The sequence below is a fragment of the Aquila chrysaetos genome, chromosome 2, assembly GCF_900496995.4.
Source record: "Aquila chrysaetos chrysaetos chromosome 2, bAquChr1.4, whole genome shotgun sequence".
NCBI classification, from domain to species: Eukaryota; Metazoa; Chordata; class Aves; order Accipitriformes; family Accipitridae; genus Aquila; species Aquila chrysaetos.
Window position 1 is genome coordinate 8,055,575 of NC_044005.1, and position 15,196 is coordinate 8,070,770.

The 15,196-nt window shown below is 42.5% G+C and overlaps 1 protein-coding gene across 7 annotated transcripts in view; it reads left to right on the forward strand.

Annotated features, from left to right (window-relative positions):
- SYT16 (synaptotagmin 16) overlaps positions 1-15,196 on the forward strand; it is a 75,110-nt gene that overhangs the window by 36,317 nt on the left and 23,597 nt on the right. For 5 of the 7 annotated variants that reach the window (XM_030002135.1, XM_030002142.1, XM_030002170.1 and 2 more), the window contains 2 exons: positions 3,651-3,863; positions 11,367-11,623. In XM_030002135.1, coding sequence (XP_029857995.1) covers positions 3,651-3,863; positions 11,367-11,623 — 470 coding nt within the window. The remainder of the gene's footprint in view (positions 1-3,650; positions 3,864-11,366; positions 11,624-15,196) is intronic. The other 2 variants (XM_030002184.1, XM_030002175.1) reach the window with 1 other exon arrangement.

Genomic DNA, 15,196 nt, shown 5'->3' on the forward strand with positions numbered 1-15,196 from the left:
TTTTTGAACTTCCAGTTCAAATGGTTGACAGCAAGAGCAAGAATAAGACTCCAGGTTGAAGACAGTTCAAATCAGAGCTGGAGTTGCATAGGAATGGGTAGTAGCAACTCCACGTGTGTTGTTCCCTTTACAAAATGTTCCTCCTTTTTTCTGAGAAGGTTTAACAAATCCCTTGTTTGCAGCAGACCTTTCCAGTTTTCCAAAAGAAAAGCCCTTTCTTTCTGTGTGCAGTTCTAGGTTTTGCTGAGTTAGGAGCCGTTGCAGATCACTGTTCCTCTATGTCATCCTGATCATGAAAATTTTAAGGCCAGGCCTACGTGACTGCTTAATAGCAAAGAACATGGCACAGAGCGCTCCTGGGATCCTCTGAGTATATGCATTATGCATAGATATACTGATATTGTCTTTGGTTATATGATCAGATAAATTTTTTTTGTATAGTACTTTTGCTTCCTTCAGGGCTTGGTGATGCTCCCATTGAAACTTCCACTGACTTCCGTAAAGCAGAATCAAAATCTTTAAGAATAAGGTGGACACACAAGGGCAGCATTAAGTGTACAGGAAAGCAGAAGTTTGGCATTTGCAAACTTTTCATTGTTCAGTCAAAATGACTGTTGTTTGTTGTTGGTTTTTTTTAACGTGCAGGCAGACAGGAGGCATGCAGTACATCTATATTTTACACCTACACTATGTATTTTATTTGGTAATTTTTTTTCTTGGATAAGCTTTGAGCAAATGGTAAGTTATTCTTTATACTTGGTAATACTGCAGAGAATTCTTGAATTATTTATTTCATGCATTTTAGTTTAGTGTATTTGGATGCCTGTAAGCTAACTTTGTAACTGATTGGGTGTTTGAAATTTCTGAATAAATAGTGGTAGTTTGAAATATCTTGCCAGAAAAAGAGGTCACCCTTCTTCCTCCCCCACTGTCTCCTCTGGGAAAAAAAAAAAAAATAAAAAAAATCCCACATGCCTCCTTATGAGTGGTGGGAAGTTGATTTGTAAAACAGATGCTGCATAGAAGTAATTGACTTGAAGTTGCTAGAAATATGTATATGCTACACAACATCTGCAGATCTCAAGATGTATTCATTATCTTTCCAGAATTTAGATTGTAATTATGGGTCCTTTATTTAAGTTTCCATGGTGATACAGAAAATGTTTCCCCCTTGTCCTTTCCTAATCAGGACACTTGTATATTTGAATGGTGAACGTTTTTCTCTCCCCTGGGTAAAGTTAGTTTTATTAATACAGAGATATTAAGTTGACATGGAGCTGTCTGCTGCTCAGGCAGAGATTCAGCAGCAGACATATCAAGCGTTTGCTACAGATTCCCCAGTGCCACTATTTAATTAGCCTGTATACTTCCAAATGCTAGTAAGAAATAGCATCCAGTGTCATAACAAGTGATGCAGTCATGCTTTGGGGATTGGTAAAATTGAAGTCAAAGTCAAGCGGCCAATAATATATCAAAGTGGGCCAAACTCCTCCCCTCCATCCCTTCACCCTTCCCCTTTTGTCTTAGAAAAAGGGCTCTGCTCCGTTTTGCAGGGAGTTGAATGCAGGCCACCCAAGGAGTGCCCTTACAGGAGCGGTCCAGGAGTGCTGCATCCACACGGCCTTTGTGAAATTTCTTGTAATAACCAGAATTGTATGCTATGTTAATGCATATTTATTTAAGTATACAGCCTTGTGCCTATGGGCTCAGGATTTTAAGGTTACAGTTGTTTTAGAAAATGGCGAAAGATGTGGCTTAATTACTAAAGGTGATGTTTTAGTCAGGATTTTTGGCAGGCTCTTTGAGTGAAAAGTGAACTTTTGTTTAAACTGGAATAATTTTTATTTGTTACCTTAAATAGCCAAAAGATATACACGTATAAATAGAACTTACTAGCATTTGCTGAGCATTTAAATTAATTTTGTAGATGTTGCATGAGCTGCAGATAGTGAATTGACAACACGTTTGACTGAAAAGGACTGTTTAGTTTTATGTGTTTTGATTATTTGGATAGATCGTAGCGCATTTAGGCCGTAGGGTTGTTACAGCTTGAAATAATTTTTATTTTAAAAAATTTCAAAGAAACTTATTTTTAACAGCTTACAGAAAAATAATCAATTTTTATAATAGCTGGTCACTAACCATTACAAACTAATGTCTAAAACCTTTTTCATTTTTATCAGAGTAGGAACACTTAGCTTTTTCCTCCAATTGAGAGCAATTTTCTAGAAGGAACAGCAGGCTTATTGTCAAACTGTGGCAAATCAGACCAGAGGGTCAATTCTACCAGCGTGGCAGCATGGAAGAAGCCAGCTTCTGCTGGGCTGGTGGTGGGAGCAGTTTGCTTTGGTACTGCCGCCTTCCTTGCTCTGTCCTCTCTGCCCAGGGAGTCAAGTGCCGTCTTCTGTGCAGCAGCAGGTAAATTTATGGAGCAGAGATAGCAGTTGTCATTAAGTTTATACTGCACATTTTTAATAGACCTAACACAGTGTGTAAAAGCAGGATCTGGTTTCCCCACCTGTAGCCGTGTGGTTGATGTAAGTGAGATTTGAGGTGAAAAAAGGTGCTTTCCCTCCCAAAGCAGGCAGTGTCACTGAGAAAGCTGCCCTCCACCCGTTTATCTGCGATGCCCTTTTCTTCAGCTGCTTGGGTTTGCCATAGTGATTATCAAAGCGAGTCTCGGCAACCCTGTCGTATACTTCATGCCCAATAGCAAGCAGCGGACCGACCGCACTTGACAGCTGGCTTGTTCACACGCGTGTACACAAACATGCACGTACGCACCGACCGCCTGTTGTCCCCACCGCTCCCTTCTCTGTGCACGGTGGTGGGTCAAAACGTCCTGCTGTTGTGTTTCCTCAACGCTGGTGGCAGGGAGATCAGCAAAATTTCTCTGTGTTTTCATCCTGACAAAGCAAGGCCAAGTATATATAGTATGTAGTGAACCCTCCTTCCCCCATCTGGCGGATATTCACGCACTAATGAGGGTGCAGTCATCTCATATTCAAAGCACGTGTTGGTAGCAGGAGGGGAAGGGCACTCACAGGGACGTGCTCAAATGCGTATCTTCACTTTTAAAGGTTACAATTTACATCGGTCTCCCGAGTTCCTCTGCTGCTGGCAGATGGAGTCAGCAGTGCCTGTTAGCCACGTGCCGTATTTATGTGTTCATGATATTACCCAGAGCAGGTTACGTCTGAGTTGCTTTTTCTACACAAAAGAAGTTCCCTCTCCGCCTTAGCAGAAGGTGCAGGGGAATAGAAGCATGAATAAGTTTTCAAGTCCTTTGCTTACTACTTTGTCTTTGCACATGCTGATGATTTTACAAGTGGTTCTCTATGTGTGTTGTGTCTTACTTTGTGTTCTGCTCTGTTAAATATCTTCATTTTTTAAAAAAAAGAGAGTAATGTGCAGAGTTGGGCAAGGTATAATAATACGTAAATGTTGCTGATACCATGTGATATCTACAGGCTTTCCAGAATTTTGAAGAAGCAGGTGATTCTCAAGTTCATTCCCTGGTCCTCCCTAAACCCTTGGTCCCCTCTTTCTCCCCAGAAGGTCCATCTGAGAGCTAGAAGTGTGCCGTGTCATCTGGCTTCTTGGCCCAGGGCAGCGGACTGTCTAAAGCCCGAGTTGTGTTTTTCTCCCAGCAAACACTTACAGGGAGGATGAAGAACAGACAGCAACTTCAGGGAGCAGTGATGAGGTGATTAAGCAGTTTGAGATCTCTGTGTCATGCTCACAGAGTTTTCAATCAGAAGTATCTGAAAAAGCAACACCAGCAGGCGTGGAGCATAGACCCAAATTCAGCTGTTTGCTCTCCAGCCATGAGGAGTACGGTACAGAGTTACCTGAATGCAAAGGTACTGTTTGCGTGAAATAATATTAAAGAAGCTGAAGTCTAAGATCTGTATCCTCAACATGGAGAGGTTCTTTTGTTGTGGAGAACACGTCCTGAATCTTGCTTTCTCTTTTACTAAACCTGGTTACCTGCAGCTCATTTCTAAAATACTTAGAGGGGAGAGTCTGGATCCAAGCCCTGCTGAAGTCCATGAAGATCTTTCCATTAACTGTATATGGCTTTTGAATTCTGGCTCCTAATCTACAGGGATTTTCATGGATTTTATTGCCAATTTTGCCAGAGTAAAGACTGCAGGACTTCGTTCTAATTATTTTTGATCTGTGCCACTTAAGTCATTTCTTTAGCAAGCCTTTTAGCAGAAGTTGAACGTCTCCTTTTGTAACAGCTTTGCAAACACAAGGTGAACAGTGAATGAATTATGCTGTATGATTTGCCAGCGCATACGCCAAATGTCAGGCAATGACAGAAACTAAAAATTTATGGCACAGAAGGGAAGAATTTTATGATCTTCTATGGACTAATGTAATGACTCTTTTATACAAACAGAGATGAAATGCGTTTAAAAACGTAGCTACTTAGAATGTGTTCAGGCCAATTTTCTAAAATCTGGAGAAGTTCATTAGAAGGAAGAGCTGTGAAAGTGCCCTTTGTTTTTAGTTCTGTAGAATGTTTTAATTTTGAAATACAATTGCCTGATTTTAATGCACCCTCTGATTAGAGCGATCATTTCATGATATGGCTCTCCATCGAACTTTTCTGGCTCAACATGGTGCAGAGTTGCTCTTGCTCTTCTTTTCAGAGGTAATATTGATAATGTTTAAATAGCTGTTCAGAAACTAGATGAAACCAGATGTTAAAGCCTGCTTTCACTATGACATTCCTTTCTCTGCCCCATTCCTCACTAAGCTCAAGATCAGACCCTTCATTACGACCAAATGCCTATAAACTAATCCTTGGTATGTCAGGTCTCCTTCAAACCCAAAGAGGCTTCTGAGGCATGTAAAGCTGCTGTTACTGGGTGTACAGCGATAGTTGCACACACCCATGGCTCCCGATATGAGATGTTTATTTGGGAGGAAAACTGAATGGTTGGGGTAAATTCCCTGCTACCCCCCAGTTGCTGGTCTGAGAATTCCATGTGTGTGTGAGAGTCCATTTTGGCTCCTAGCTAGTGCCGTGATCACAAAACACAGAAAGGCTTGTGGGTGTAAAGCCATTATTGTGCCCTGGGGGTGTATCAAACACTCTTTCAGCTGAGCAGATCCTCGGGATCTTTCCCGGTGGGAGGGATGAAGGATCTTTCAAAAGTGCTGAGTCCAGATTGGGATCATGGCACTTTCAGACCTTCTTTAGACTCTGCCCAAGATTTCTCTTCTCCTTGTGTTCTCTTAACAGACCTTTTACTCACATAGCTCGTGGTTTTCTGTTCCTACAGAATCAGAAATCTATAACAAACTTAGGCATACAGCGAAGTTGAGCATCTCGGAGAGCCCTGAATAGCTTCTCTCCCACTCAGCCTTGACATATGGCAAAGTCTTCTCACACCATGTTCTTACATGAGATTTTCCTTGACCCTCTGTTTTTGTTATCAATGTCATGACAGTCTGCACTTTGGACTCACTTAGCTTTAACTTTTCACCTGTTAAAAATCTTTGTAGTAACCTGAATAGAGCTTGGAAAGAGGAGTGCACACCACAGGAAGGAAGTGTTTGGAGGATGCTCTGGGGAGCTGAATGGCTTGAATGCCAGCTTTGCCCACAGCCTCTCTGCAAATCACCCTGTTAATAAAGAGCCTATTTTAGTTCTGGAAACATGGAGTCTTCTCAGGCTATTACCCAGCATGTGGTAAATTAAACAATCTTGGCCTGATTGCATAATGTCACTTGAAATTTAAGATCCTTTTTCTCTTTAACCCCTAAAATTTACAAGCCATTTTTGTTTAGATTTATTGTAATTAGATAATGATTCTGCTCCTTTGAGGCTCTTCTAGGGAGTTCTTTAGCACTTTTTGATGGCTCATCTCAAAACAACCAAGGTCAGGAGCACTGCTCGGTCTCCCTGCATCTGGGTTGGTTCAGTGCGAGGGAGCACATGGTGCTGGGGTACTGCAGAGTGATTTGAAACTGGGGCTGTAGCAAGGGCCGGGCAAGAGGATTTACTGCTGTACGAGGACAAATATGCCTCAGTCCCACTAACTCGTATCTCAGCTGCTGCTACTGTCTTTCAGGAAGAGGAGTTTGAAAATCACTGCTAGTAGCTAGGAGGATTTCAAGTCCAGAAGTATCTAGATCCATACTGAAATCCTTTCCTCCTCTGGACCATATTTAAACAGGTTCTTAACTTTCAGCATGTGTTTAAATAGAGTCTAGAAGAAGGGATCAAACTTCTTTCATTCTGGAAAATCACAAAGAAAAGACATGCTTTTTCTTGTAAAAGCACAGTGATTCACTGCAGTCCACAGAGCAAACATCACCTCTGTCAGCACAGGTAACATGCATGCATTAAACTCTTCGTGTCAGTGTTTCTTGCTGGTCAATGAACTATGTGGTGTTAATTTAGCAAGATCTACTAGGCTTCATCTTTTAACTCGGGAATTGTGTTTTAGGAAGTGATGAGGCCTCTCAGGACATTTCTTTGGCATATTGTAATGCTTCATAGAACTGAGAGATTGTGTATGATTGAAAAAGAAGACGCTGTAGGTTAACCAGGCCATTTACCTGCCAATGTAAGGGGGGACTTCATAGTATTTTCCAGCCTGATTTTCAGTGTTTGATCTGGTGAGCTTTCCCTGGATCTGTGGAGAGATGCTTCCATATCCCAATACTTGTTAGAATTCTATTTGGAGGTGATGTTTATTCCTTCATCTGACAAAAGCCACAGTTTCTTCACAGCCAGTGCTCCAACCTTGATTACAGACTTTCCTGATTTATTGGTGATTTCTGCTCCCCAGTATTCCCCTTACCTCCTTCCTGGCTTGTGAACACATGTGACACAACAAGGAAAGGGTTTTTTTTTTTCAGTCCTGCCCCCCAAAATCACACTCTTTTGGTGTACAGTACTCTCTGCCCTTAATTTTAGAATTGGCTGCTATTGCTCTGCAGGGACTCTTGGCTAATTAAAGTTCAGATAGTTAGATAATGCTGTCTCAACGTATATCCCTGATGCTGTGCTGTTTATTCATGTCAGGTATTCCTAAGACAGTTGACATTTTCTTCCTTAAAGATCTCTCAGGTAAATTACAGGCATTTTACTGCTCTGACCTTTTCCTTTTCATGAAGAACTTCTGTTTTCACCATTTTTTGTGAATATAATGTTAGAACGGATGTAATTGGAGAGGTGTAGTTGTTCTAGTCCGTATAGTTAGGCTATTACCTGTAATGATGCCCTAATACCGGTATCAATAAGTGGTTCTCTCTTACCAAACTACTTTAAATTTAAAGAAAAAGCCAGACTGTTTCACTGAATGGTTTTGGTGAATCACCTTTTCCCTTCCTTTCCCTGAATACTACATTTGCTTTCCTAACGCATTCATTTTGTGCCTGAGTCGTAGGGAGATGCCTTGCTCTATTAATATATTTCTGGAGTTCTCCTGTTATGAATAGCCTTTTATGGCTTTAATGTAGTTTTTGAAAATTCCTCTATTATTGATCTAGATATTATCCCAGCAGGAGTCAAAACCACAAGACAATTGTGTGAGGATAATTTCTTACTACAGTAGCATTTTATTCTGAAAGCCTGCTGTGTGGTGTGTGCTTTGATGGATGACCCACTGTTTAAAAAGTGTATTAGGCATGGGCTTGCTAATTAAATGCCTAAAGGAGTGCCTGTACCCATTCAGTCTCAGTAAATTTGTGGAATTTCTGTTATTTTATTTCTTGCTTCCATTCTTATGTTTACTTATTTCTGTTTTCTGACTTTGTAGAGAAGAATGGGAGTAATGGCAAAAAAATCTAATTATTTTCTCCCTTACTCAAGAGTTTCAGCTCAGGGCAGAGGCGAGACAATGATGGCTCTTGGTTTCAGGACTAGGTCTGCCAGATGGGAGGATGAGGAGGGGAAAAGATGGGTTTTGCATTTCAGAAGGGAGTGAGAAGAGCACTCACCTGGAATTTGAGAGATCTGAATTTGGATCCCTCTTTCCTCCTGAAAGTTATTCTCCTAATCTCTGAGCTGTTAAATTGAAAGTGTAGCCAAGGAGAGGGGCAGGGAGTTCCGCACAGCTCCAGAAAATGTTTCCTGAGTGTAATCCCCATTCCACTTGTTGGATTTTTTTTTTTTTTTTTTTTAATTGTGAAGCAGGTATGAGTTGGAAACAGCATATTTGCTCCTAAGGCCAAACATAGAATTTCTTCTACTCAGAAATATTTGGGCTTTTTGTTGCAGACAGAGGGATGTGTAGAGAATCATAGAATGGCTTGGGCTGGAAGGGACCTTTAAAGATCATCTAGTCCAACCCCCCTACCATGATCAGGTTGCTCAAGGCCCTATCCAACCTGACTTTGAACATTTCCAATGATGGGACATCCACAACTTCTGTGGGCACCCTGTTCCAGTGTCTCACCACCTCATAGTAAAGAATTTCTTCCTTATATCCAATCTAAATCTTCCCTCTTTCAGTTTAAAACCATTACCCCTTGTCCTATTACTATAGGCCCTGGTAAAAAAATCTGTCTCCATCTTTCTTATAAGCCTCCTTTAAGTATTGAAAAGCAGCAATAAGGTCTTCTCCAGGCTGAACAACCCCAACTCTCTCAGCCTGTCTTCATAGAAAAGGTGTTCCATCCCTCTGACCATTTTTGTGGCCCTCCTTTGGACCTGCTCCAACAGGTCCACGTCTTTCCCGTGCTGAGGACTCCAGAGCTGGACGCAGTACTGCAGGTGGGGTCTCACCAGAGCAGAGCAGAGGGGCGGAATCACCTCCCTCGACCTGCTGGCCACCCTTCTTTTGATGCAGCCCAGGATACGGTTGGCCTTCTGGGCTGCGAGCACACATTGCTGGCTCATGTCCAATTTTTCATCCACCAGTATCCCCAAGTCCTTTTCTGCAGGGCTGCTCTCAAACAGTCCATCCCCCAGTCTGTACTGATATTGGGGATTGCCCTGACCCAGGTGCAGAACCTTGCACTTGGCCTTGTTGAACTTCATGAGGTTCACATTGGCCCACTTCTCAAACCTGTCAAAGTTCCTCTGGATGGCTTCCCTTCCCTCAAGTGTATCAACTGCGCCACTTAGCTTGATGTCATCTGCAAACTTGCTGAGGGTGCACTCAATCCCACTGTCTATGTCATTAATAAAGATACTGAACAGTACTGGTCCTAATACAGAGCCTTGAGGGGTACCACTTCTTACTGCTCTCCATTTGGACATTGAGCCACTGACTGCAACTCTTTGTATGAGGCCTTGCAGCCAACTCCTTATCCATCAGATAGTCCATCCATCGAATCCATCTCTCTCTAATTTAGAGACAAGGATGTTGTGTGGGGCCATGTCAAAGGCCTTACAGAAGTCAAGTTAGATGACATCTGTTGCTCTTCCCTTATCCACCAGTGCAGTCAGTCCATTGTAGGCAGCCATGAGATTAGTCAGGCAGGGTTTCCCTTTGTGAAGCCATATTGACTGTGTCTAATCACCTTCCTGTCATCCATACGCCTTGACATATCTTCCAGCAAGATCTGTTTCATGATCTTACTGGGCACAGAGGTGAGGCTGACTAACTGGTAGTTCCCAGGGTCCTCCTTTTTTACCCTTTTAAAGAATGGTGTGAAGTTCCCCTTTTTCCAGTCACTGGGGACTTCGCCTGACTGCCATGACTTTTCAAGTATGATGGAGAGTGGTTTAGCAACTACATCAGCCAGTTCCCTCAGGACCCTGGGATGCATCTCATCAGGTCCCATGGACTTGTGTATGTTCAGGTCCCTCAGAGGGTCTCAAACCTGATCTACTCCTACGATGGGTGGGACTTCATTCGTCCCTGCCTTGAGATTCAGGGACTCGAGAGATGTGAGACAAGCAATTGCCAGTGAAAACTGAGGCAAAAAAGTTGTTGGGTACCTCAGTCCATGTCAGGTGTCACCAGGTTCTCTGTCTCATTTATCAGGCGGGGAATTAAAACATTGATTCATCTAAACCAAAGCAAACTAATTGTTTTCTATTAAACACATTAATTAATACTATTTTTTAAAGATTTGAGTTGGAGACCAAATTTGAAAAAAATGATTGTTCTATAGTAATGACCTTCTTGAGAACAAACCTGCAGGTTTGAGAACAAACAAGCAGGTGGCCCTGCTGGGGCAGGGGGGGTGGACGAGATGACCTCCAGAGGTCCCTTCCAGTATCAACCATTCTGTGAAACCTTTCAACCCCAAATAGCTGTGATTGCAAAGGAAGTGTTCTATCTTCATTACTGTCATCAGCTGTCTGGAAGCACAACTTGTTTTCTCTCACTGTAACTGCTCCTTGCTTATTTGAAAGAGATGGAGGCAGAATCTAGCTCTTTATGTTACTAAAGCAAGGCCTGGCATCAGATGCATTAGGAGAAGGAAGGTCCCTGGTTTTCTTCTGAAAGTGCTTGCAGAACACATTCAAGGCCAAGTCGTGATGTTCTTTTCATTGGTGTCCCTGCACATGTAATTATCTGTGTTGCTCCACCCAGAGAGCTCTCACTGATCCCTTCAAGTAAAGTGCCCTGTGTTCAAAATAGAGACATCAGTGGTGCAGAGGAGGAATCTGTGGTCTGAACCAGAGAAGATTATTTTATTCTCATTAATGAACCTTACTTTAGCCCATGGAGTAAGTGTGTAGGATCAGATTAATTAAAACTAATAAAAGCAGGCACCAAATTAGGGAACACATCTCCCCTCAGTTGCCCTTGGGACAATTTAGCCCAAACATGGGATTTGGAGATTTCTAGTTGGCTTGTGGGTCTGGTCATGCACACCCAAGTTCTCAGGGATGGGTGACAGGGTCGTGGTGGCACTCTGTTGTCTCCGTGGAACTCCTTTCCTCACCAGCACCATCCTCTTGAGGGCAATGCTAACTCCTGTCCTTTCCTCCTCCTTCTCCTCCTGCATAGAAGGAAATTGCTGATACCTGTTCATCAGGCCTATGCTGTGCTTTTCTGTAATTTGTCTGACCTGTGTTTTCATGGAAGCGATTGCTTTGGGGCTACAAAGCAGCCCCAAGGCACTTGAATATCCCAGACATTCCACTGATAATTGCATCTGGTGGTTAACTTCTTCATGTAAAGGCAACCGGTTTCTCAGTTCAGGATGGCGTGAGAAACAGCCACGTCCACTCCATCAAATGCTGATTTATACAGGTTTTGTTATTTTATAAGTTCGGTGCTGCAGTACTGAGAAGTAGAAAATGTCTCTTGAATACACTGGAGATAAGGGGAAAAAAAAAAAAAAAGAAAAGAAAGGAGAGAAAGGCACATTTTGGGAGGTAGAGGGGGAGGATTTTATTCTAATCCCTCTGAAATTATTTTCTTGCTGAAAATTTTTAGATCTGGATGGACTAAGCCAACTGAGTTACCAAGACAACCTATCCTGTCGTGAAGATGACCATGTATCTGTTGATTCAACAACAACAACTGAGAGTAGGGGCACTGGGCAGCGTAAAGGGCCTAGGATGGAGTCTGTCGTTGCCGATGGCATCAGCCAGCAAGCCACAGAAGGATGTTCAGAAATGGAGACAGCATTTACCAACCAGGGATTTGAAGTAAATGATGCTACTGACAGCTCATCGGCTTGGAGCCCTGAGGTATGGTGAATTGTCATTTATTACACACGGTGTAAGCTTTTGAAGGATATTGGGGGCCAAAAAATGTTAGAGGAGAAATGAAGTGAAAAATTGATCAGCACAGCACAAGATAATGGTACTCCTGTGTGTGTGTGTGCATGAACATACACCCCTCTCTATGCGTTTCCCCTTTTTCTGGTATTTTACCTCTTGCTACTAACACTCATTCAGAGAAGCTGTTTTATTGCTTGATTTCTGACTGCAATCTCTGAACTGAAATTGGAGCCATTAGCTGCCTGACAGCATTTACTACCATTTAGCAAAGAGCACTCTGTGGTGGCCCCGGGCTTTGTTACTGGCTGTATGTGCAGGGTGTGTGTCTAGGGACATGGTGTGTGGTCACTGGGTCTTAGACCTGTGCCTCTTTTTCCAGGTGGTTTCTATGGCTTAGAGAATGGGAAGCATCTGGAAAGCTGGAGGCAGCTGGTGGGGGTGGCCTCTGACTTGGCCAAGTGACCATCACTCTGGTCCCCATTGATACCAGGCATCCTTCCAGGGAAGAAGAGAGCCTGAGGTTGGAGCTCCTCTGCTTTCCCTTAGTTCTGCGCCTTTATTTTGAAGCCTCAAGAAAACATTACAGATTTTAAGGCATTGTAAACACCTGATGACTTAGCATCCCCCTTTTCTTTCATAATATTTCTCCGTGATGTGTTGGTTTTCATTATTATTTTACCACAAGATTAAATTTCTGAAAAAATACCAGCCTCCATCAGACATATTAAAAGAACAGCACAAAGGTCACATCTTCTACCTGAGTTAAAGGAGGCTGTTCTTCAGCTGTGGAAATTAATACCTCCGTCACACACTGAGCAACAAGGCTTTGAGGAAAAGGTTCCTTTCCTCAGACCATGCTGCCTGCAGCCAGTTAAAGAGATGGAAAGCAGCTCCTCGGTGCATATGCTGCAGCCCTAAGGGGTGTTTTGAACAGTATTTCGGTTTGCTGCACAATCCAGTCCCACAAAATACTACGCAACACATGGGAACTCCACACCGCAGCAGCCCTGCCCTCTCTTTGCTGTGTGCCTCTGACACATACTGTTTGTCTGCCCATCTGAGGCTCGTTTCTCCTTTTCTCCATTTGATGTACATTGTCATGGTTCACATGTGCCACAGTGTCTCCAGTGTCCTCTTGCATTTCTTTGGAATGCACCACTCGTTTTGCTCCTGGTATCTACATTTTAAAAGTGCAGAGAATGGTTATAGCATCAGGGGGCAGATATGCCCAAGTCCCAGTTTATCTACTACAAGCAGCTTCTCATCCAAAGGTATTGTGTGGATTAATGAAAGGCTTTTTATTGCAGGAACTAAATGTTCTGACATGCCAGAAATGTCTGAGTGCTATTATACTCCACTCAAAGGACCTCTCTTTAGAGACAAAAATGATAATTTTATGCCCCTGCAGTGGAACCACAAGTACCATTTCAAGCCTTGTCCATAATTAGCTGCTCCTTCAGGTTCCTCTGGCAGAAATTGACTTATTTTACCTAGTGAAGTGGGTATTGGCTGTCCTGAACGACCAGGTTAGACATACAGTATCAATCAGTATACTTGGCTTGACCTCTCAACAACTGTGCTGGGAAGAGGGAAAGAAAGAAATTCAGATGAAGTATCTAAAACCCACACTTCCCTCGGATTCCAGTTTAAGTGTCTGTATAACCAATACATTCAGAAAGGACTCATAGTCCTAGCTGAACTCTGAAAGCCAAGGGGAATTCTGTCAATGACTTCCACAGAAAGAAGATTGAGCGTCCTTAAGCTTTGTGTGCTGAAAACCTGTGCAGGGGTGAGTCCCAGATAGCACAGTGCTTTCTGAAAGGGCCAGCCCATGAGGTCTCTAAAGCCTAGCTGCCCACAGAAATGTCATTGCCACAGGGTTTGGCATTTTTCTTTCCCTCTCTGCCTACAGTTCCCGCAGTGGTTGTGGCCGCAGCTATAGTAGCACAATTTGAGATATCCTGAAATCCAGATCCTTTCTAGCTGTTCTGTCAAAAACCAGGTAGCTGACCTTCAGTCTGCCCCACACGCTGCCAGAAGATGAGATACTCAGTCCTGTTGGGGCAGGAAAGTACCTCCTGGATCTTCGTACCTGCGGGTTTATGATGGTGCACGGGAGTTCACATTCTCCAGCTCAGACATGTAGATGAAAGCAAAGTTATGCCGCAAGCACAGCTGTCTCCGCACTTTAGCAGCAGTTCTCAAATGTGCCTTGATTCCATCTCCTCAATAGCAAATGCACGGATGAAAGTGGGGAGGGATGAACATGTGGAGGGAAACATGAATCAAGCGCAACCCCATTACGTTTCCCTCTTAAATATTATTTCATCAACCAGACTGAAATAACTTGACAGCTACACAGCAGTACTTAACATTTGCATAACACCACGTTCTCTCCAGGCAACCTGGCCTGCCTTGCATTTTTGTCTTTGCAGCCTGCTGTCGTACAGAAAGGCATTTTTATGGGCAACCAAGTCATTTTGTGTGCTGTCCAAGTGGTGATTTTTCTCTCTTTGACGTGACTTCTGCAAGACATAGGATAGCAGGTCTCCATCACTAATGTGCACACATGGACTTTTGTATTCACGTGCACGAATCTTAAAACACCTATGAAAATGTGCAAAACTCCAGCTTTTCATATCATGGCAGATGAATCTGAGCAACTTGAAAAGTAGATTGACAGGAAGTAGACATAAATTTTGAGGTTTGACTGAGCTCTTGTTTGAGACATACCACTCTAGACACTTCTGAAGAGAATTACATCAGAAGTCCTATGGCCCATCATCTGTACTCTAAACAATGAGATCCCTATGTTGAAAAGAAGTGTAACTTGAAGTGCGAAAGAAGATAAATGTTTGAGGAGGAGGGTGACTCAGACTGCTAGTGACAGGCCTTAATTCACCTTCTGGCTATTAACTGAAAATCTTTCCCTAGTACAGTGTATACTCATGTTTAAATACAAATTGATCACTATAGCAACCCCTTTATCACATGAAGCACATTCTAGCTCTAAGATAAAAAAGCACTTTTGAACAGAAACGCCCACGCCCACTCATCAAAAGGTAGGGTGAGCATCCATGTTTTTTATCTTGTTTTATCAAGGTGATTTTTGTTTTAGAAGTAGGTAGAAGATTGTGTGTGAATTGGTCTGCCCATGTTTTGATTATTTATTTTGAATTTTTATTCTGAATGTATTAGTATCCAAACTGAACAGAAGGAACAGATGCTTCTCTTGGGAGATTTGAAAAGGGAATAAAAAATCAATATGTATTTAATCAGACTGTTTTTCTCGATTATCATTGCTTTAGCTGCAGGAAAAGTATTGAATTATAAGGTAGCTTCTAGAAATGGAATTTCCATTTGGCAAGAAATTCTGACATGGTGCTTTCCCCCCCCTCAAATTAAACACAGTGGTTAATTTTTTTTAATTTCCAGCAGAACAAAATATCCAAAAAGTTAGCAGGTTTGACTGAATTGTTTGATTTCATGTGCTGGTTTTGGCTGGGATAGTTAATGTACTTCATAATAGCCAGTATGAGG